This window comes from Tachysurus fulvidraco, chromosome 3 (genome assembly GCF_022655615.1).
Source record: "Tachysurus fulvidraco isolate hzauxx_2018 chromosome 3, HZAU_PFXX_2.0, whole genome shotgun sequence".
Taxonomy (NCBI): domain Eukaryota; kingdom Metazoa; phylum Chordata; class Actinopteri; order Siluriformes; family Bagridae; genus Tachysurus; species Tachysurus fulvidraco.
The window spans coordinates 19,567,263-19,589,766 of NC_062520.1; the positions used below are offsets into that span (position 1 = coordinate 19,567,263).

The 22,504-nt window shown below is 35.8% G+C and overlaps 3 protein-coding genes across 4 annotated transcripts; 1 reads left to right on the plus strand and 2 right to left on the minus strand.

Moving 5' to 3' along the window:
- On the minus strand, positions 1 to 2,245 carry mcl1b (MCL1 apoptosis regulator, BCL2 family member b). The gene is made up of 3 exons (XM_027149826.2): positions 1,709 to 2,245; positions 1,107 to 1,357; positions 1 to 862 (listed from the first exon to the last, which is right to left on the minus strand). The coding sequence occupies exons 1-3, from the start codon at positions 2,088 to 2,090 to the stop codon at positions 746 to 748; spliced, it is 750 nt and encodes a 249-aa protein (XP_027005627.1). The 5' UTR covers positions 2,091 to 2,245; the 3' UTR covers positions 1 to 745.
- Positions 2,246 to 4,161: 1,916 nt separating this feature from the next.
- On the minus strand, positions 4,162 to 9,153 carry ensab (endosulfine alpha b). Its single transcript, XM_027149866.2, has 3 exons — positions 8,959 to 9,153; positions 6,713 to 6,835; positions 4,162 to 6,580 (listed from the first exon to the last, which is right to left on the minus strand). The coding sequence occupies exons 1-3, from the start codon at positions 9,010 to 9,012 to the stop codon at positions 6,407 to 6,409; spliced, it is 351 nt and encodes a 116-aa protein (XP_027005667.1). The 5' UTR covers positions 9,013 to 9,153; the 3' UTR covers positions 4,162 to 6,406.
- Positions 9,154 to 14,584: 5,431 nt separating this feature from the next.
- On the plus strand, positions 14,585 to 22,101 carry hormad1 (HORMA domain containing 1). Of its 2 annotated transcripts, none has more exons than XM_027148843.2 (16): positions 14,585 to 14,739; positions 15,476 to 15,539; positions 15,620 to 15,767; positions 16,109 to 16,172; positions 16,342 to 16,378; positions 16,492 to 16,512; positions 16,628 to 16,654; positions 16,800 to 16,867; positions 18,859 to 19,010; positions 19,224 to 19,381; positions 19,546 to 19,635; positions 19,734 to 19,785; positions 19,956 to 19,996; positions 20,798 to 20,878; positions 21,353 to 21,397; positions 21,605 to 22,101. In XM_027148843.2, exons 2-16 carry the CDS (start codon positions 15,507 to 15,509, stop codon positions 21,692 to 21,694), a joined length of 1,107 nt encoding a protein of 368 aa, XP_027004644.1. In that variant the 5' UTR covers positions 14,585 to 14,739; positions 15,476 to 15,506; the 3' UTR covers positions 21,695 to 22,101. The 2 variants fall into 2 exon arrangements, with proteins under 2 accessions (XP_027004644.1, XP_027004645.1); XM_027148844.2 differs by having other exon boundaries at positions 14,611 to 14,739; positions 15,424 to 15,539.
- Positions 22,102 to 22,504: the final 403 nt, after the last annotated feature.

Here is a 22,504-nt window from a genome sequence, read left to right on the forward strand (position 1 = left end):
TCAGACAAGTGTAAATTTATAGTTGAAAAATTACAACAGGTTTATTGCTTGTGCACTATCTGCAAGAAGGCAATTTTAATGTGAGAACAGAAGATAACTGTATGAATGTGCTGAAGAAAAATAACTACCTCTGTGTGCACTTTGCTACAATTTGTGAAAACAAAAAAGAAATGATTGAATTTGGTTAAAGTGTCAGAATGTCCTGAAGTATGAATATTCTGTAATATGAGAATGCAGGACGCCCTAAAAACCCAATTTCCAAGCAAAAATAATGGCACCAAATTGTTTCTACAGAGTGAAAATCTACCTAGGCCAAGCAAACTTAAACTGTAGATTTATATGTAGCAAGCACCTTCAGCATATTCTTCAGGTTAAACAAGAACTATGGCCTGAGAAAATAGCTCCATATAGGTCACAGTACCACATAATTGTGCGCCAAAACAGATTTGTAAATAATAAATGTTGTCTTGAAAATGGTTTGTACTCCATTTGATAGTTAACAATAAAGTGAAAAAGAAAAAAAAAGGAACAGAAAATCTTGTTGCCTGGGCAAAAATATGTTTTGTGAGATCAAATAGTGTTTTAAGAATAATTTTAATAAAAAAAATAAATTCTTCATGAATAAAATGGCAATTAGTCAAATTTTATACAATCCAGGATTTTGGATGGAATTCTTGATAGTAGACTGTTAATGTCTTTTTTACTGCTTTAAACCAAAGTCCAAAGTCAGCCAGTCCAGTGGAACTTATCTTGTCATATACGCAAGTACAGCCCCAATTCCTGCCACAGTAACAAAGGTTGTTAACGCAGTCCTCACAGAAGATTCAGCATCAGGAATGTGAAAAAATTCTTCAAAGCCATCCTGAATGGGGAGGGGAAAAGAAAACATTATTCATAAGTCCCAAGCCCAAAAAAGAAAAAAACGGAAATGAAAGGGTGACTGTATAGTTACACAATTGTACCACCCAGGCGGCTGCATTCCAACAGAGTGAGTGTGTGTGCAAGAATATCCAGAGCTTAAATGAGTGTACTAAGAAGGACAATGGCCTTTTATCCTTAACGCACATTTCTACATGATTGAAACTGTGTGTGTATCGCCAACTCACCCATGAGTTGTTTTTCAGAAGCCACTCCTTTTGATCATGCATGAGAAAGGACGAGAGCTCTTCCGCCACAAGGCTTACACAGTCCCCTCGTCCAGATTCCTTCTCATACCGAGCCACAACTGCACCAAAAGCGAGTAGGCTGGCAATGCGACCCCAGTTTGTGATGCCATCACTGAAGAGATCCTTGGCCACTGAACTAATCACACTCATGTCGTGTCCTCTCTTGTCCAAATTCAGCTTTACAAGCATACCTGGGTCAGATAAAAACACAAGTCATTAGCATTAAATGTAAGTCAACTTTATAAATAGAACACAGTACATGTACATAATATGCTGGCAGCAAGAACAGAGCTACCATTAAAACAAAATTATACAATTCATTTATATCCGGGTTTAGAAACATAAACTGGATAATAATTGACAAGGAAATTCGAATATACAAATAAATCTATCTATCAGACGTGTGTATGTAGTCAGAGTGCGTAGAGGAACTAAATTTAAATAAGCAAAACAAGCTAGCTGAGAAAAAAAAGTCCCTGTGAGTCCTGTGACCTTGCCATATCAGGAAGAAACTAGATTTTTCGAAAAACTTTAAACATTACCTTTATACACGATATCGTGCTTCACAAGCAGATTGTCTACAACGCGTTTCATAGTCTTTAGAACCTTATTATGACGTCCACATAAGCGAGAAGGTGAAGTGATTAGCTGTAAGAAATCCTCGATGATCTCTTGTGTGTTGTGTTCCAGGAAGCAGCCGACGCCTGAAACTTGGTCGGAGTCAAACTCGGGAGACGTTGGTAAAGAACCATCGGACAAACCGCGCTGGTTTTCTGTAGAAAGCCCTAAATTCAGTGTCGGTCTAACGACAGCGACGGGCTTTTGTTCTTTGTACCCAGATGTAACATTAGACACGGTTTGAGGCAAATCCTCTGAACTAATCATTGTAGCGAGGTTTCCACATTTAAGAAAAGGTACGCACATATTAAAGCGACTTTAGAAAATAATTTTAAGAAAACGTCCCGAGAATAGTCACATTTTTGACCCTAAACTGTCGTGTTTAACACGGGCTTTCAGTACGCGAAGGCGAAAACGCTTCAGAGCTGCAAGCACTTTTAATGAATATTTCACTCTAGGCGTGGCTTATGGTGCTGCATACGTCACCATGCGGAAGTAAGAACTGGCTGTACTCATCAACAAACGTTGGTCACGTCAAACTCGTGAAACACGTACTTGTCGCATGTGAAACCACAGGCCGTATATAATATAATATCTTGCAATAAGAATATTATTATTCGAATCTAAATAATGAATTAATATCTTAATAGAAATACAGATTATATGACAGATCAGTCATGTACATAAAGTGTGAGAGGTGCATGACAGTGCAAATAACAGTATTGTGTAATATTTTGTTTTGTACAATATACAGCAGTATAGTGCCAGAAGGTGTGCAGGGTCAGTAGTGATTTTTCCTGCCCGGTTTCTGGTTCTTGTGTTGTACAAGTCCTGTGGAGTGGGCACCAATTATCGCCTTCAATTTAGTAAATGTTGTGGTGGCTTAGTGGTTAAAGTGTTCAACTACTAATCGGAAGGTCATGAGTACAAATCCCAAGTGCTGGGACATTGAGTAATACCTTTAACCCTCAGTTTTTCAGTTGTATAAGTTGTTGTTGATCAGAAGGTCGTGGGTTCAAATCCCAGGTCCACCAAGGTTCCACTGCTCATATGTATACATTAAAATAGTCATTCTGGATAAGGCTAAATGTCTGCTAAATGCCGTAAATGTTAATGAGCTGATTAACCAGCTTTGTCAGGTCCTGAGAAAACAGTAGAATGTGCAGGCCTGGTCTGGACCAGGATTGGGAACCTATCAGCTATATAGGTACACAGTATGCCACTGTTTATGTTGTCTTCTAATGGTATGAGTGTGTGGGAAATGTTGAGTAATTTATTGTGTGTGTGTGTGTGTGTGTGTGTGTGTGTGTGTGTGTGTGTGTGTGTGTGTGTGTGTGTCCCAAAAGTCTCCATACACAACAGTTGTGAGCAATTTTACATTTACCCCATTACAAAAGGGTCATTTAGGGTTAAGGGCATCAAGACCCAAAACTCACATCTTAACCACTGAACTACCACTTTCACATTTTTTATTCATTTATTTGTTATATACTTTGAATACGTACTTTATACGAGGTTAAATATTTTTAAATGAGCTTTAAGCAGAACGTATTGAAGTCATTTTCATGACCGGATCTGGAAGCTGTCGCATGGTTTCGACACACGTTTCACACGACACTTAACCTGAAAACCAAAGCGTGTGTGTGTTCAAAGAAATTTCAATTGTGTAGAGGATGTTTTGTAAATATAGTAAGGAAAAAAAAAGTTAATTTCCCTTCTATTTGGGGACTTATGGGAATCCTGTAATTTTGTTTTCCACGAGTTTGTTTATAAAACTTCACATCCGGATGCAGTCGCAACCTTTCGACAGGCCATGACATGTGTGCGCCCCCTAGTGACACTCACACGCATCTACTCTGTGGTATACAAGCTACACAACTTTACCATACGTTTCTCTTTACGCTTCACAAAAAGCTGTTGGGACAGAGAAAAGACTGTCTGTGTGTCTGTGTGTGTGTGTATACAACATTCAGACAGACCGCCACGGTGTGCTGGCCTTTCTCTTCTTGTTGCAGATCATATACCCAGAAAACAAATCATTAATAAACCTAACATCAATGATCTGTGAGAACAAGCAAGACAAACCAAAAATATGTGTTATCATTGCACTCAGAAATTCTTTTGTTACAAATCTTCTAGGAATCAAAACACTAGCACTACTGCAATGTTACTTACGAACTAACTTGGTTTTTACATTTTTGCATGGAATCCAATTTTTTTCTTCTGAATTATGTTTTATGTGCAAAAGAAAAATTCACTGACCATATGCCACTTTATTCTGTCTGCGTCTAAATATGTGCATTGTTTTCTAAGAACTTCTTAGGCTCTTTCCCATCTAGCACTAAGCATACTGTATTTAAATGAGATATCCACACCATTTCAATGCAAAACTTTATTCCAGACAATAATCTTAAGCTTTTTCCATCTTTTAGAACTTGATCAGATCTTAAGATCATTACAGTCCAGGACAAAGCTCAAAAGCTTTTTCCTGCATATTTATCATTTCTCAAAGCCAATTCCACAGTAGTCTTCTTAAATCATAAATACATTAAGGTAAGGTGCATGCATGTCTGTCTGTGCACGTACAGCACTAAGTACACAGATACACACAGTAAACATTAGTTTTTGGAACTCCAAAATGTTCAAGCAGTGTATGGGGCAGTTCATATTAAAGCTGTGGTGAGTTGACCTTTTAATGCAAAATGAAATATTTGCATGAATCTCTTTACCCAGCCCCATAGCTCTCTCCTTGTTTTTAAAGCAGTATTTCCTAAAGAGCCTTTCCTGGCTATCTCTTATAGAATTCAAACAAAATACCTGACAAAATATTAGAATAAAGGTACTTGTGTCATTATTATACAAATATACACAACTTGGGAAAGTTTCATCATCTACACCTTTATACAACTACATATGCCTAAACAGTAACCCATTGTGTTTTCTAATTAACTGAACTCATAGTATCATAATGAGAAAAATTATATATATTTATGGGGTTCTTACAAATATTTAATATTTCTAAGTGGAAAACGTTGCAAAGGAAGCTGTTTAGCAAACAACTTCACAAATGAAAATGTTAACAGGAAACTTGTAGAGTGGACATTAGAAAAATGAAGCTATGTGGTTATGAAAACAAATACAATTATTAATATAAATGTATATCTATTTACAATTTGAGATCAGCTAAAAGAGGTTATGGTACAACACTGTACATAATACATTATTCACAATAAACACTCAAACAACATTCAAACGTAATCATGCGCAAAATGCATACTCAATTTTGCCTGAAAATTTTCTCCAGCCAACGTACTGACATCATTCTTACTGTTATATCTGTCACAGTCATTCATATGGGTGTGAGACACTGGTGATTTTAACAAAGAATTCCACTCAATATGCAGGTTATGAATATGATTATGTGGTTAAAGTCCCTGAATAGTTTTCAGCAAAATCTGATTCTCCTTTACGTTATTGATAGATTTGCATCACATCTGTACATGGTTTGTAAATATGAAATCATTTAAATGGGATTTAAACTTCTAGAGTAAAGGGAGTCTAAAGTTGTAGCTTTCTGAATTGGGTGTGTTCAGTACTGATGTCATTGCAAACTAAGATTAACATCATCAAAGCCTAAACAGAATTATCCTAGATCAGAAGGTAGCCTTTCATGAATAGGATGGCAGACATGACAACACCAGGAGAATGAACTGCATGAAGAATTCTTACCTGAATACACCTACTTAATTAAATTATTCAAATGTATATTAACACGTTTAATGTGCTTTTCCATCTGCCTGTATATCCTGTTAATGTCTCCGGCTTCACACACACTAATAAAACAGACTGAATGATTGTACCTTGGAAACTCCTGATGTGCATCATACTGGTGGAAAAAGTAGTCAATGTACAGTTACATTTATTACCTTAACAATTATGAGCCTGAGCTATTCTGCATCATTTTTCTGTACAAGGCTGCATGGTTTGACTAAACCACATCAAATCAGGAGTCCTAAAAACAATGTTCTGTGCCTGTTCAGGTCCTTAGTTGAAGCAATTTTGATTATCGTGAGATACAAATTTTTGTCTATTCACATTCGAACCCGAGCCTATTGAGTACTGAGAATTTCATCAGACCGAGATGAGAAATTACAGACTTGGCTAACATGCACTCGTCGCCAAAATAGCTAAGCAGAATGTATATGCTTTATGACAATCTTATGCTACTAATGCCAAATAACAAAAAGTATCATCTGTATGAACCTGTAAGTATGATTCATAAATAATGGATTAAACTGGCTGTGACCTCCAAAATTTTAAACTAAGAGCCTGATCTCATTCCTGTAGAAGGTGTATAGATCATAAAGTGCATTAAAAGGGCCATTCACCTTAATTGGCCCTTAACTGATTCAAACAATTGCCCCTAAACCAGATGTCTGTGAGACAGTGTGGTGGATCAGGCAAAAGCTGTTGAGAGGGGATAGAGGTGAATTAAAAAAAAAACCAAACAAACAAAATAAACTAATAATAAAAAAAATAAAAAATAAAAACAAATAGTGCACAACCCCAATGGAGCTCTGAAGTCGAGGAGAGAAATTTTGGGTCAGGGTCTGAGGTAGTGATTAGCCAACCAGTTTGCTTGTGACTAAGGAGGACTTTCTTTGTGGCAAGTCCTGCGGAGTTGGAATGTGATCACCGGTGACGATACTCTTTTCTGGACCAGTTGCTGCTGGTAGTTGCTTATTCTTCATCTTTGCCTTGGCCATGTTGTAATCACCTGAATCAAAGTACTTTTGCTGAAAGAACATAAAAAAGAAAAAAGAAACATTAGACCCCATTACCAGTTTTACCATGTGTGAACCTCCATTAGAAGTAACAAAGGAAAGCATCATGCCAAATTATATCTCTAATGTCATATAGCCACCTACTCCTTTCTGAAGTCTTTTCATCAAAAAGTCTGATCCTCCTGGCTTCTGGCCCAAATTAGGATACTTGGCTTTAAGTTTGGCCTCCTCTGTTCTCACAGGATTTGAGTTTGGGTCCTGCGATTCCTGCACAAACAAAAAACGAAATCATGGTGGAATGTAGAACATGGCACATGTGAATCCACATGTGAACACAACAACAACAAAAAAGAACGTACACGTGCTTTTTGTGCACGTGTACTCTCAGCTGAAGAAACTTGATACAGGGAACCACGCCCATGCCTGAAGCTGACAGATCTTTCATGCAGTAACTGTTTTAAGAAGAAATAAATACCTATTCATTCTAGAGTTGTGACAGGCAAAGAAGACAAAGTCCTAGTCTAAATTTATGTTAGAAAATGTTTATTTATACATTTAGCATTTAAAATTATTGTTGTTATGGAAAGATATTTAATAAACATGCAAAACTATTTTAGCAGAAAACCTGATCAACCTGACAGGAGTCACATGAATTTGGACTTTACATGACTGTGCATGTTGCATTTCAACAGAAACTAGGTGCGCCCAGAAAATGCACCGAACAATGCATGTGATAGATTAAGTTAAAATCCAAACTACAACACTATCTCTATAGTGACCTAACAGTGTACTACATATCAGTAACTTTCTAGCTTACTGACCCTAAATATGACCGATCCAATTTTTTTTAACAACAGCACCAGAAAAGATGCCTCTATAAACCTGTGTTTTGCACAAATAGCAAAATAGATTCTTTTTAGTAACATTAAGTTCATAGAATCAAACAACTACAAAACATTGCACTGTGTTTTTTAAGGAACATTAACACATTGTTTGTCACAAGGTTTATAGTAACGCCCCAGACAAACAGGTAAAGCTCAGGCAATCCATCTGCACACCAGTGTCAGGAATGATCTGAAACACCCTGCCAAGAATTTATGAGTCACTGCAAATGTAGAAAAGACAAACCATGTAGGCTGATGCTTTATGCCTGCAAATAGATTTATTTTCTATCTATATTGCATGGACAAAGACAGAAATAACAATTCAAGATTCATTCCACATGAACATACACAACGGTGGAACAAAAAAAAAGTGAAATTCCCATAATAACATGCATGCAGCTATATACAAGTCCAAACATTGTGACTGTAGTTTACTGCCAGAAAAACAAGTCCTGCCTAGCAGCTGCCCACTATACGTGCTAAACAAACACTCATTTCCATTTAATACTTTCCACATAGTGTTAGCTTGCAACAAAGCTTTGTCATGTCGTTTGTCTTGTTTTGGTCAGTCACATTCATTTACTGCCCTCTATTGGACAAAACACTTACATAGTAGTGTCAGGAACTTCTGCAATATAACATTACAAACCTTTAAAGACTGCACTAATTAAAGTGTCGATTAACATTTAACTAAAGCTTGTCTCACCAGATCTACCAAATACTACTATTAAATGAATCAATAAATGTTTCAGATGATCTAAATTGTATTCTGCTGTGGTCTTTTCTTAAGTTCTTGCCTTATATGTAGCATTAGAATAATCTCAGGATATAAACGCTACAGATTGCTGTTTCCCTTCCATTCATTGTTGGGGCTTTTGCATGAAACAGCATAATAACCCAGTCTTGTTTTTTTGCGTTCACATCGTTTGTACTCATGCTTGCAAGAATGGGGGAATCCTAATGCAAAAACAGACCTTAATGCAGCTGAAAGACACACTGTAGGTAGGAATACAGCAAAATTCAAGCAGCCCAGCCCTACAGGCATGACCACATGCATGACCTCACCTTTTGTCAATACAGCTAACCTATTGAGAACCAGGACAACGTGATTATGATATTTATATATATATATATTTATGATACACTAGATTTGTCACACGTTAAGATCCTGCTATAAAACCAAGGCCTTTTTGTCAGAGCTCTGGGCTCAATGATTTACATGGTGCTGTCTGACTACAGCGGAAACTCGCAATGCAGCAGCCCTGTTGACATCTGAAACTCACGAACATTAGTTTGTTTTAACTCAGAAAACTCTTATACGATACATTTTTTTTGAATACCCGTAACCAGTGCAAACTGATAACCACACGAGTCACCAGTTTTAAGATGTACCGTCCAGGATACCTAACTAGCTATAGCCGTTGTTTGCTAACAGACACAACAGCTTAGCCTAATCAGTGCTAGCTTATAAAACATAACAAGGTGACTAGCCTCCTAAACGCTCACCTGTGTCTCACCGCACTCTCCTGATAACGTCTCGGTATCCTGGTTATCTGACATTGCTTGCCAATTTCTATAGAAAACGACGTTTAGGATGTTGTAGCGTTCTCCAGAATGTTTCGCCAGGCCACGCTGTACTGAATGCGGGTAACCGTGCAGCCTTTCGCCAGAGAAACCAAGCAATCCTCTCAGAAATCAGTATGCGCTGCTATTACATACACGGTGGTAACTGTTACCTGGTAGCTCAAAACAAAATGTGGACATAGTAATGCCAATTCACCCTTTTTAAATATTATTATTTTGCTAGACAGTCAGGTTGACCAGTAAAATTGGTGACCACGTTATTTCTTCAAGCTATGTTTTGAGACATGGTTTCCAGAAAATGGTTGTGATGGTGTTTGACCTGTTTGAGCTGAATCCAGCTCTATCTGGTATTGCGACCATTCTCAAGTCAAGAATCTTTTATTGTCATTTCAGCCATATATAGCTGTTGCTGTACAAAGTGACATGAGACAACATTTCTCCAGGATCATGGTGCTACATAGAACAAAGACAGAGCTAAAGACAGTAAGTTAGTCCTAGATACATAAAGTGCAACTGTGCAACCTGGTGCAAACAGTGTGACAAGACAGACAAGACAGTGCAGGACAAAAGACAGTGCAGACACAAATTACAAGACAATGCAAAAAAAGACAGTACACAAAATACAATAAAAAGAAACAGCGCTGACCAGTGTAAATACTGTATGTTCAAATAATATTGCATGTCCAGAAATACTAGAATGAACACAGTGTTTTAGCAGCAGGTCCCTGAGACAATGTAAAGGATTGTGCAAAACAGCAAACGACTGAAATGTAAGACAGCATGTGCACAGAGCAAAAAGTGTCCAAAAACAGCATGTAAAAAGGTTGGATGTATACTGGAAGCGTGTGTATTTGGTGTAGGTCTGTGCAGTAAATACAGTTGATGATATCCAGTAGAAACATATTTCCATCACTTTGTCTTGCTAATTACAGTCTTCCAGTAAAAAGGCCACATATGTAGGCCTATGCGTTACTTAGTAGGCCTAGAAGAATCTATTCGGCTATTAATTTCTTTTAGCACCAATTATATATTAAAAAAGAGAAAAAAAATAACGGCTTAAAAAAAATCTATTGTAGTTATTTTAATCCCATAAGTTTATAAGATATATTGATGTGTGTGTATGTGTGTGTGTGCGTGTGTGTGTGTGTGTTGTGCTCATTAATAACCTTATAATAATATTATTATTATTATGTTCATTTGTCCACACTTGTTGGTCAGTTAATGGACAGATAAAACGGGCAAGATATTTTACCAAACCGTGGTATTAATACTTCTATTATTACTCAAAATAATAATAAAAATAACAGACCTCGTATGAAATTGGTATTCAGTCAAATGGCTGCCATTCTGTGGGCCTGTTTGAATATCTTGTGTCTTTGAAAGAAAATGGGTAAATGAAAGGATGAAAATGCACACATTGTTGATCCAGACTTTAAGATAGTTCAGCTTCTGCTGGGCAGGTTTCAAGTAGACCTTTGAGCTGAAGGTTTTGCCAGACCTGGCAAGAAGTATTTGTGGACAGTGTCACACCATGAATTTCAAATATGCCCCATTTTTTTTTTAAATAATATTTTTTATTTTATTTGACAGAATGAGTTTAATCAGCTTTTCTGTTTTCACTTTTCTCTTAGGAGGGCCACCTGGTGGCCCTGGGTCCCTTGGCCACTACTAATCCTGCATAGCTTCTATGGGGGAATGACAATAATAGTAATCAACGAAAACCCTGATTGTCACAACATTTGATGCTTTATTTCAGTTGGTGCTATTGATTTTCTTTTATTATGCCAAGTTTTGGTCTGAAATACTGTCCTGGATACAAATTCTACTGTCATTATCATTTCAAATATCTGTCAGTGTGTTTCTGCATTTAAAATACTAAGGTGATTCAAAATAAATGTTACTTAGACAAATAAGTGCCTGCATAAATTAATAGCCTTAAATTTACTTTGTTTCTAAGTCAATAACAAAAACTGCATTTTGCTAGAAATGTTTTGAAAAACATTCCATATCATCTTAATAGTTCTGTGCCGTACCTGACAATCAATGGGAGAAAACCCAGAAATCCTGTCACCCAAGTATACTGAAAATTGTATTGCACCCACCCTCACCACTATCCCCTAAATACAAATTCAACCCTTCATTAACTTGCAAATTCATCTCCTGCACATTTTGGCACAGTAGTAAAAATAAGTGCCTTAAAATTGTATAATAATAAATAATGTGAATACAGTAACATTTATTGATGAACAGAAGGAAAACAGATTAAAAAAATTAAGGATCATTGTTAATATAATAGAATAATATAAAGGCAAAACAACATTGTGTCAGAGATATTTGTTTTCATCATCAAAACCCAAATGTAGGCAGAAAGAAGACAGACTACAGAATGTAATAGTCCAGAATTAGGAGAAAAAGGCTGTCTATATATATATATGAATCCTTCTGAGTACATTAAATAGTACACACATTAAATAGTATAAAATGTGACTCGTGACTCCCCTGTCTGTCTGTCCCCCTGTGTCCTGATTGGCTGTGTGTCACCATAAAGCTGGACATGAAGAGACATACAAAGACATCTTGGCCATATAGTGTATTATCAAGTATTCAATTTCTGACACAATAATCATGGTGTTTTTTTTTTTTTTTTGCTTTGCTTTGCTTTGCTCTGTAGTTTATAGTTATGTTGCTGGGGAGGGTTTGCCTTCAGGGATTTTGGAGTGGAATCAAAAACAGAAGAAAAAAGGGGGGAAGGGTCTCATAAAAAGAAGGAATAAAAAAAAAGTGAAGAGGTGGTTTACAGAGTTGAAACCTTTTTGCTCTGCATTCTGCATGTAAAAACTTGTTTGAAACTCTGCCATGCTTGCCTAAAGAAAACTCTGATCTCTTTCCTTTACTTTATTTTTTTTTAGCTTAATAAAATAAAATGGCAAAAGTAGCATGTAAAAACATATTTTCAATAACAAAAAACAATATAAGGAGCATGTACAGTATATGAAACCCAATAAGGAAAAATTTCTCATTTTTAATTTGTTACTCATTTGTTGTCAGTTAGATCTGTTTATCAATGTTGTAATAATTTATTGTAATATTGTGAGATGAAACACTAGATGCATTTGACTATATTCAAAATATCTAGCCATCCATTTATGCATGCATATATCTGTTATTCTCTTACTGTGACATCTCAATGAATGGTTGAATGTTTTCAGGATTTATTATGAACTATGAATTATTTTGGAACTGACCCAAACTGGGCCAGGGTCACAGCAAGGTCAAATATTTGAAATAGTTTTTCTTTAATAACTTTCTCCATGTTTTAAGTATTGTTTACTATATTTGTGTTTGAGGCATAGAATGTAGGAAATAAAAAAAAAAGACTAAACTTCTTGGTGGTGGAGACGACAAGCTCTGTTTATTTGCAATGTGTGGTTGAGGTCTTTGATACTAGCATTTGTGATCCTACAGCACAGATGTACTGTAACTAAGTCAGGTATCACATCCTTGGTTTCCCTGTGTTCCAGAGAGTGGAAGCAGATTTGCCTTTAGTTTAGGAACACACACATAAATCACCGCACATTTTCACCAATAACTTGAAAAATACAAATTTAACATATTTAAACACAACTATATTTAAACACTTTTAATTGAATATGTTTAGATCACAGAATTATTTGGTCACTAGATGTTTTTCATTAGCATTCTGGTTCTGTGTACTAATTATGCTGTAGTTTTTCAGCTGAAATAAACCATGGTTAATTGCATTCAGTTGCATTGATTGAGCACATTCAAAAGTATTTTCTAGAACAGCATTTCTCTCTCTCTCTCTCTCTCTCTCTCTCTCTCTCTCTCTCTCTCTCTCTCTCTCTCTCTAATGATTTGTATGCTTAAATTATTCAATATTTTAGGGCATGACTGGGGCTTAGGAGCATAGCAAGCAGGCACACATTGAAATTCCTGCTTTCCTGTGATAGCAAGAAATTTGTAAATATTTATTTATTTAAACTTTTGTCACTGTTCTTCATTTAAATTTAATTTGTGTGTGGTAATATATTGTATGTAATAATATATCATTGAATACAATACATTCCTCTTTTTCCTAAAGGATCTAAACACAATCAGATCAATATTCCTATTTTAATGCAAAACCCTATTTAGTGCATAAACATTATGGTTTTACATTATTCAAATACATTTTGAAGTTGGGTGTAACTGGCCAACTGGTGTATCTCTCCACCCACTATCAATGCCTCTTACAACATTTGCTGTATCTACATAGCCAACAGTATTGTGGACAACCTCTCCCACCCCTTTTATGGACCTTTCACCCTCCTGCCATCTGGCAGAAGGTACAAGAACATCTGTGCCAACATCACCATCAGACTCCACAACAGTTTCTTCCCTGAGGCAGTCAGAATACTCAACTCCCTGCTGCCTCCCAACACTCACCTAGACTAGTCAAAATCCAAACTCAGTATGACTCTTGAAACACGACTGTACATCTGCACTTTCTACACCGGACATTTTTATTATTTATGAGACTCTTTTAGATTAGATTAGATTACATTCAACTTTATTGTCATTGTGCAAGGTACATGTACAGAGCCAATGAAAGGCAGTTAGCATCTAACCAGAAGTGCATAGATGGCTTATTTAAAAGTGGCAGTGTAATAAATGAGTGTATGAGGTTATACAGAAGGTGTAGTAATATGTACATATAACTGAATGAGGGTATATATAGTGTGGTTTTTATATAAGTATGATACAGTATGAAGTGGTATGACACATATAGCTGTACAACAGGAATGTATTATGAATATTTCTGTATATATTTGTATGTATGTACGTACGTATATATATATATATATATATATATATATATATATATATATATATATATATATATATATATATATATATATATGGTGATTGTTAACACCATATCAGCTGCTCAGTGCAGCTGTTTTAGTTGATAACTTAATATTACTGCTTCAATTAATACTGCTGCTATGCATAATAGTTTCCCAACACAACACAGCTCTAGTCGATATGCACTGTCCTGTGTATTTATTGTCCAATGTATTTATTTTTCTGCATTAATCTCATGCTTTTTCTATTTGCACTTTATGTAGTCCTTTGTAGTGTGCTATTTTATTGCGATGTGTCTTTCCTGGAGAAATGACATGTTAGTCCAATGCATACAAGCTCTATAGAGGAATGACAATAAAGCCCACTTACATATTAATTTAAATTAATTAACTATAGTTTCCATCTGTCACAATTAATACATTTAAAGAATACATGTTTTATGTCCATTATGTTTTCCAAAACAAATTTGGAGTGGAATATAATTTGCTTTATAAGCTTTTGCAAAATTTCATAAAATAAAAAAATTAAAAAATCATTTACTCAAGCAGCTTGACAAATTGAGTATTAATTGTAACAGTATGTAGTTGAATACGAAGGAATATACATTTAGTAGAGATTAAAATTTGTTATAGGAATATGAATGAGTAAATGATTCGAATCATTTGCGCGTACTAAACTATACGAGTCGAATCAATAAAAAGAATCATTTACGTTAACTCCTGATATTTTAAGAAGATTCACAGAATCGCTGTCCGTGTTACTGAGGCGCTTTGAACTGATCGAAATTTACAGCTAACACCAAAACACTAAAAATCCTAACATTAATTATTATATAAGGTGAGTTTATGGGTTAATTAACGTGCGTTTCTTGTAAATAGTCAGCGTTTTTTTCGTGGCATTCCCTTTGCTAACGATACCTCGCTGACGCTAAATTATACCAAACAAACAAACATCAGGTTAACTTAATCTCGTGAGTGCGATATAATCATGTGAAACTAATCCTTGTAGACTTTAATCATAACCATTTAGCAGTGACACTTTTAGTTACAGTGTTTGTAACTAAATTAAGGTGATGCTAATGATGGCTAGCTCACGTTCTTCAACTGGCTTCACAGCAGCAATTTCACAGTAAATTTCGCCACAAACAAAATTCAGTGGCGCGGCTTTTAGACACTTAGCGGTAGTAGCGATTCAAAGACTGAATTTGGGGACTCTTGATCTTTTATAAGTAGTGTCACTGTAGTTAATACTACAGACAGGGTTATGCTAATCTGGTGCTGGTTTAAGTGAAAACCAGTTAAACTTATTGGATATATTTTAAATATTATATATTACACATAATTTGCTTTATTTTATGACTGGATTCCAGTGACCTTACAGTTCTGCAGCAAAATGAAACAAATTTTTTGTGTATAAAGTTGGACACAGTGAAATCTGTAATGTTACCTATTTCAAAATCCCTGTTTTTAATATTTGAAATATGTTTTGTGATTAATCTTCATTTTTGCTTCCAACCCAAAGCCACTGTGTCTGTGAATTTGTTTTGTCTGTCATTTTACTGACGCAACCGAAGAGACCAAATTTCAGTCATCTTTCTGCTCGTCATGGCCTGTGAACAACTCTTACGGACTCATCAGGTGAAGTTTACTGCAGACTCGGTTTTGTTAGAAAGCTCAATGCTTGTTCTTGACTCCCCAAAAATGTGTTTTTGTTTTAGGGGTCTTCACAGATGCTACCACATGTAGTTGCCACAGAGCAGCAGTCATTGGTGGTTGTTAAGAAATTACTAGCTATCGCTGTCTCCAGCATCACTTACCTTCGAGGTCTTTTTCCAGAAAAAGCATATGGGAGTAAATACGTTGAGGGTAAGAGAACTATATTGGAACATTAGGATCTTAAATATTGTTTCAAAGAATTGCTCATTTAAATAACTCGTCCATTTTCTGTAATCCATTTTCAAGTTTGCCAGTGCTCTGGTTGCATCTTAAGCTAAAATATTCATGCATGCTGTAATTACAGTAAATATAATTTCCATCAAGACATGTCTTATCATATGGCCTGTTAACATGGATCTGTCCCTTTTTAGTTTATTTTTCACTGCTTGTTAGGATTTGCTCATTAGCAACGCTGACAGCTTTGATGATTTTATTCTGTATCATGACCACCAACTGTGACCTTTATGTTTTTACACCTCCACCTCCTTCAGAACAGAAAGTGATGATACTTCGAGAGGAGCGCACTTGCCCTGGTGCAAGTCAGATTGTTCAGTGGTCAGTATTTAGACATGTCATCAACTGCAGTTGTTCACTAAGTGAATGCTCTCACCTTGTTAACATGCTCTAACAACATAAATGATCTTTTTTGAATAATAGTATTGTATTGAAATACCTTTTAATAAAAATGCCAGTGATTTTTTTCCTGATTCACTCATACATACAGGTTGCAGGGATGTTTTGATGCCATCCAGAAGAGATACGTAAGTCAGCTTCAAGTACTGGAAACTTTTCTGTTGAAACTTTATGCACTGCATTGTTCTTTAACTACTTTATAAATACTGCAGATCCATTTAACAATGTTTGTGTTTGACAGCTCCGAGTGATTTTATTATCCGTGAGTACATTTGGCAGAATAATTGTTCTAAAAATGTAACATTTTACTACAGTGATGTTCCATGTTAGTAAGTTCAATAATGTTTAGGATGCATTGTTTGCGTGGTTTTTTTTAGATGTATTCTGATCCTGAATACCCTGAGGTAGGCTTTTTTTGCTTGATACTGAAAATGATGTAGCAGTATGGTGCTACATGCCAGACAAGGTGAGATTTATATCTTTGGTAACAAACAAAAAAAATTTACTTCTTGCTTACCATGTTTCTAATAACCATATTTTATGTTGTAGAAAGTAACTGAATGCTACCAGTTCAGAATTCAGTACACTGAAAAGGGGCCTCGGCTGGATTTTGAAAGGTGATCATATACAAACACTAGTTTTGTTGTAGCTCAGTGGTTAAGGCATTCGATTGCTGATCGGAAGGTCATTGCTTTGAATCCCAGGTCCAACAAGGCCCTAAAACCTCAATTACTCACGTGTATAAACTGAAAAAAAAAAGTAAGTCACTCTGGATAAGAGTGTCTGGTAAATGTTTTGAATGTTAATAAGACTTAAGGGAACCGTGTTATTAACGATGTTATTAAGGCATGGGTGCTCTCATGTGGCAGGTGAAGCGAATAACGTTGATTATCTCGTTACAGTACCACTTGTCAAGAGGTGGGATATATCAGGCAGCAAGCGAACGGTCAGTTCTCCAAGTTGATGTGTTAGAAGTAGAAAAATAGAGAAGCATAAGGACATGCGACTTTGACAAGGGCAAATTGTGAAAGCTAGATGACTGGGTCAGAGCATCGCTAAAATGGCAGGTCTAAAGTGGTCCAAGAAAGACAACCAGTGAACTGGCAACAGGGTCACAGGTGCTGAAGGCATATTGATGCATGTAGGGACCGAAGGCTAGTCCATTTTTGATCCGGCAGAAGAGCTGCTGCGGCACAAATTGCTGAAAAAGTTAATGCTGGCTTCAATAGAAAAATGTCAGAACACACAGTGCTTCACAGCTTACTACACATTGGGCTGCGTAGCTGTATAACAGGCCATTCTGACCCCTAATCACTTCCGAAAGCATTAGACCATCAGGACTGGATCATGGAGCAATCATTAAAATGATTTATCTTGATTTGAGGATTGATAAAATTTCTAGTAAAATATCTAGTATAATACTTTTATTAATTAAAATGATGTTGGAAAAGCACAACTTCCGTTTCCCAGACGCAAAGTGGAAAACCTGGGTTTGGATGAATGGTCGGTCTTACAGTGTGTTTGGATACACATTCATTCATTCATTCATTCATTCATTCATTTACTCATTTTGACAATGTGTTTTGCTTTATACTGGTCAAAGTCTTTGTGAATCCTGAGCCTAGGAACTCTTTTGTGAATGGAAGAAATAAATTTTTAAACAAATATTTGACCTGAATGGGAAGTCAGTCTATCACAGGGCACCATAAACACACACACACACACACACACACACACACACACACACACACACACACACACTCTCCCTTTCACACACACACACACACACACAGTGCCGGTCCATTTACAAGCATGTTTTTTGAAGGTAGGAGAAAACCAGAGTTTTTTTTGGCACAGCTGATAATAAAAATTTTCCACTGGAAATACAAAAATAACATTTAGAGAAGCTGAAATACTGGCAAAACGCTAGTAAGTCAGAGCCATGATTTTTTTTATAGAGAAGGAGTCAACTCTGAGTTAACAGGTCAAATATTTTGTTTGCATATATTTGTCAGTTAAAGTTGACTCTTTGGAATCCATCAAAAGCAAGACAGTGTTTTCTGGCTACAGTCCATGAAAGTCCAAAAGTGACACCATAAAGAACCATTATTTTGGAAATATTTTGTCAGATGAATAACAAAAAACATAACGAAATTCTTCAGATTCCTTGGTAAACATATAATAAATTACAAACATCTTAAAACATCTTTAAAAAAGTTTATTTTATGCAAAAATGGTAATAGATTTCATTATTTTTGAAGCATTATAGAATTTTACATGTGCCTAAGAATTTTGAAGAGAAATCTGCACTTGTATGTGATGTCATCCATGGCATTATTTTTACTGTGAAAACAGATTTTTATGTAAAATGCAGTAGTATCATTATGAGATGAGTCATGCTGAAGGGGATGAGAGACTAACCCCACTTTTTGGTAATGTATTAATTTTAAGCAAAATTAATTGTCATCTCCTCTGTCACAAAAATACTAAGCATAAAAATACTCGCTCATGTGAGCACCTTAAATCTTGTCCCTTATTTTTGAGTTGTTCATTAAAATAGAGCCTATGATCTTTTCTTGCTTGAAAATGTTGTGTCTATAATCGTCAGCAAAAGCCAGAAGAATATGACTAAGGTGGACTGCAATGACATAAAGAAAGCAAGTATTCTGCTTGTGCGTAAACTGTACACGCTGATGCAAAACCTCGGCCCGCTCCCTGACAGTGTTTGCCTCAACATGAAGCTCTCCTACTATGATGATGGTAAATCACAGCTTGTACACAGTTATACAGCACATTCTGCAGCACAATGCATAAAATCATACACATACAGTTCAAAATCTTCAGTTCCTGTTCACCTCAAACATCAGAAGGCATAAAAATGTGACCTCTGTGACTCTGACCTCTTACTGACAAGACAGAGTGTTCTCTGCAGCACTTACTATATAGTAATATACCTATTTACATGCTTGACAGTGACTCCACATGACTACCAGCCACCAGGCTTTAAAGAAGGAGAAAACAGCACACTCGTGTTTCAGAAAGAGCCGGTGAATCTGACCATGGGAGAGGTTGTTACGCCTTTCCACACCCTAAAAGTGGATGTCACCACTGAGAGAGAAAGACTGGAACAGGTGCAATTTTAACTTTATGGACACATAGTTAAAAGTAGATTTTATTTTTGTTATATTCCTAATTAGACTACTTACTTTTCTAGTTCACATTATAGTCATATTAAGATTGCAGGATAATTTAATTTACAATTAAAATGAAACTCTTTTCCTGTGTACATTTGCAGGTAGATGATAACGAACCAATATGTGCCCGGGATAGATGGACTTTGAAAATAAACGGAGAAGAAATGGATTGTGTGTCAAAGGTTCAGCATGTAAGGACAGCTTTTTAAATGTAGTACTCAGATTTTGATTAAGCTTTCCAATAAATCTAACTTGGAGAATCGCATTCATTGTATTTTTTTGTAAATAGGAAATCGTTTCCAAAGAAAACGTTGTTATTGACACCGGTATTGAGAACTCAGGTACTGTAAGCTTTCCTAGGCAGTTAAAGACAATCAACAATTTATAATTTAATTTCTTTTTAGTTTGTCCTACAGATGGGTACTTATCATGTTTAGCATACTAGTATTAAAATAAACAAAACAATGATAAGAAATGGAAATTTCAATATTGTTTGTTTTCATGTTGACAGATCTGAGCAAAGAGGAGATGCTGGAGAATTCACAGTTTATGGTAACTCTATCAGGAATACTGAATATATTAAAAACTGATCCTGGGTTAATTCTAAAAGCCAGTGCTTTTTTCCTCAGTGGCAACATAATCCAGTTTAAACACAGGAACAAGCTGTTCATGCCAGTGCACTGTACAGGACAAAAGTGTGGACAGATCGTATTAATCAGATTACAGATTGGTTTTTGTATTTGTATTATTATTAGTAGTAGTAGTAATAATAATAATAATACAATTGAATTATTCAGTGGCCAAAGGTGTTAAACAATTAATATTCTTAAGAGGAACATTTAACAGTATTCCAGATGAAGCTTTTTCTTTTGCCATCATCTTTCTTTTGGCAAGCTTCATGACAGAGCTTTTTGCTTTTGTAAGCTAAACCTACTTGCAATAGGTAAAAGAAAATCTCTGATTATTAAAACTTTGATTCGGAAATGAATGAGTATACGTGGCCATTGGTTTTCACTGTAAAATGCAGTGCATTTATAGCAGTCAAAAATATAGAGTTAAACATTAAACTGGTAATGTACATTACATCACAAAACAAATAGTCCCACAACAGGCACAAGGAAGAACAAGAACAGTAATTCTCGGAATGGTTAAGACTATCTTTACCTGCAACAGACAGCTTGTTGTGTTTTAGGTTGTTTAAGACTGTGTAAGAAGAACTGGGCAATAAATATTCTTATTTAAATATTGTGTTTTATGATTTGCTGTAATTCATTTAGACCAAAAGTGAATGGTGCATTTTATTAAAAAAAAAAAATGTATATACTGTGCTTCAAGAGTGTTTATGTCATACAGGCAGACAGTCTTGTAAAGAAGACAGCAGATCTCAATGTGGCTACCAGGAAAACAAGGAGCGGCCGAGTGATAAACTCTGCAGTAATTATTGAGATATTTCTATATCTTTATTCAAGAAAAGAATAACTATGCTATTATATTTTTAAAAAAAAATTGTCCAGGGGATCTAAAGTGCATTATTTACATATAACATCACAGTGTGTAGTGCATTATTCCGCTTATAGTGATATAATAGTCTCTCTCTCTCTCTCTCTCTCTTCCTCTCCCTGTCTCTCTTCCTGTCTCTCTCTCCATGTCCCTCTCCCTGTCTCTCTCTCCATGTCTCTCTCCCTGTCTCTCTCTCCATGTCTCTCTCCATGTCTCTCACCCTGTCTCTCTCCCTGTCTCTGCCTTATTCTCACTTTCAAAAAATTAACTCATCAGGCATAAGAATCTTTAACTGTCACAAAGGGCATATATTCATGTGCTGTGATGTAAATAATATTATAATCATGAATAATGCTGCATTTTAACTCCCATATTGATGGAAATGGTTTGTTTATTTTGGGATTCTAGGACAAGAAACCTGGTACAGTGCCTCCAGCTACAGAAAAGAAACCGGTAAGCTTAAAAACAGTGTAAACACTGCCCTGCTCTGGAAAACTGCAGACATACACATAATTCATAGCGCTTTATTGTGACACAAAAGTGAGAAGCATGTCCAAAGTCTAAAAGTATTTAGGTCTATAACATCTAAAGAATTTCTTCATTAATACTGTTAAATTTGAAAATTGTAGCACAGCGTTTAATGCCTGCTCTCTTTTGTAGGTTTCTCAGTTTCAGTTTCCGCTTAGTCAAGACCCTTTGCCTACTGCCCCAAAGAGGCGCAAGTTCAGTGTACCTAAAGAAAACCACTGACGCTTTGCTACAAAACATTGTAACGTTAGCAGGACAGCTAGAGCATCTGCCTAGTACCCTGCATAGTATACAATATCGTATTGTATGATAACATAAAACAAAGAATTAGTTTTCTTCCTTTTAACTTCATAGCTTGAATCCAAGATGTTAAACAGTCTGTTGCCATGGATTAATAGTAATTATTGGTACTTGTGTTTCAGGAACAATGTGTTTGCTTTTACATGTGAAATAAGTCAAACCTGTTTTAGAGCATACAAAAAAAAAATTGTGTTTTGTTTGTTGTTTATTTGATTTTTACCAACAACTGACTTATATCTAGCATGTTTTATTTGAATTAAAAATGCATATTTGTTTGTTTTAATATTAATATAGTATAAACTTTTGAAAATAAAAATGAAATATTTTTGTGAACAGACCAGCAAGTGTCAGTTGGTGCAATTTTAGGGTATGTAGTAAACTCCATTGAGGATAGATAATACTAGTCCACTAGATGGCACCAATAGCATTTTTCCAGAGGACTATAGCAAACATAAAATGAGATATAGACCTTATTAAAATACAAAGCCTTGTTTGTTTTATCATGACTTAGAAGTGTGGATCATCTAGGTCATCTCCTTGCAGCACAGAAGTTGGTTTTACTGTAGCTAATGCACCGTTCAGCCACAATTTCCTTAGAGATAAGTGCACCAAAGACATTTAACCTACATACAGAGCTGTGGTAACTAGCTGGTAAAGCAAAATAACAATTGCATAAGATGCTATGTATGGATTAAACAGCTGGGTATATAAAACCATGTAGGACATCAAATG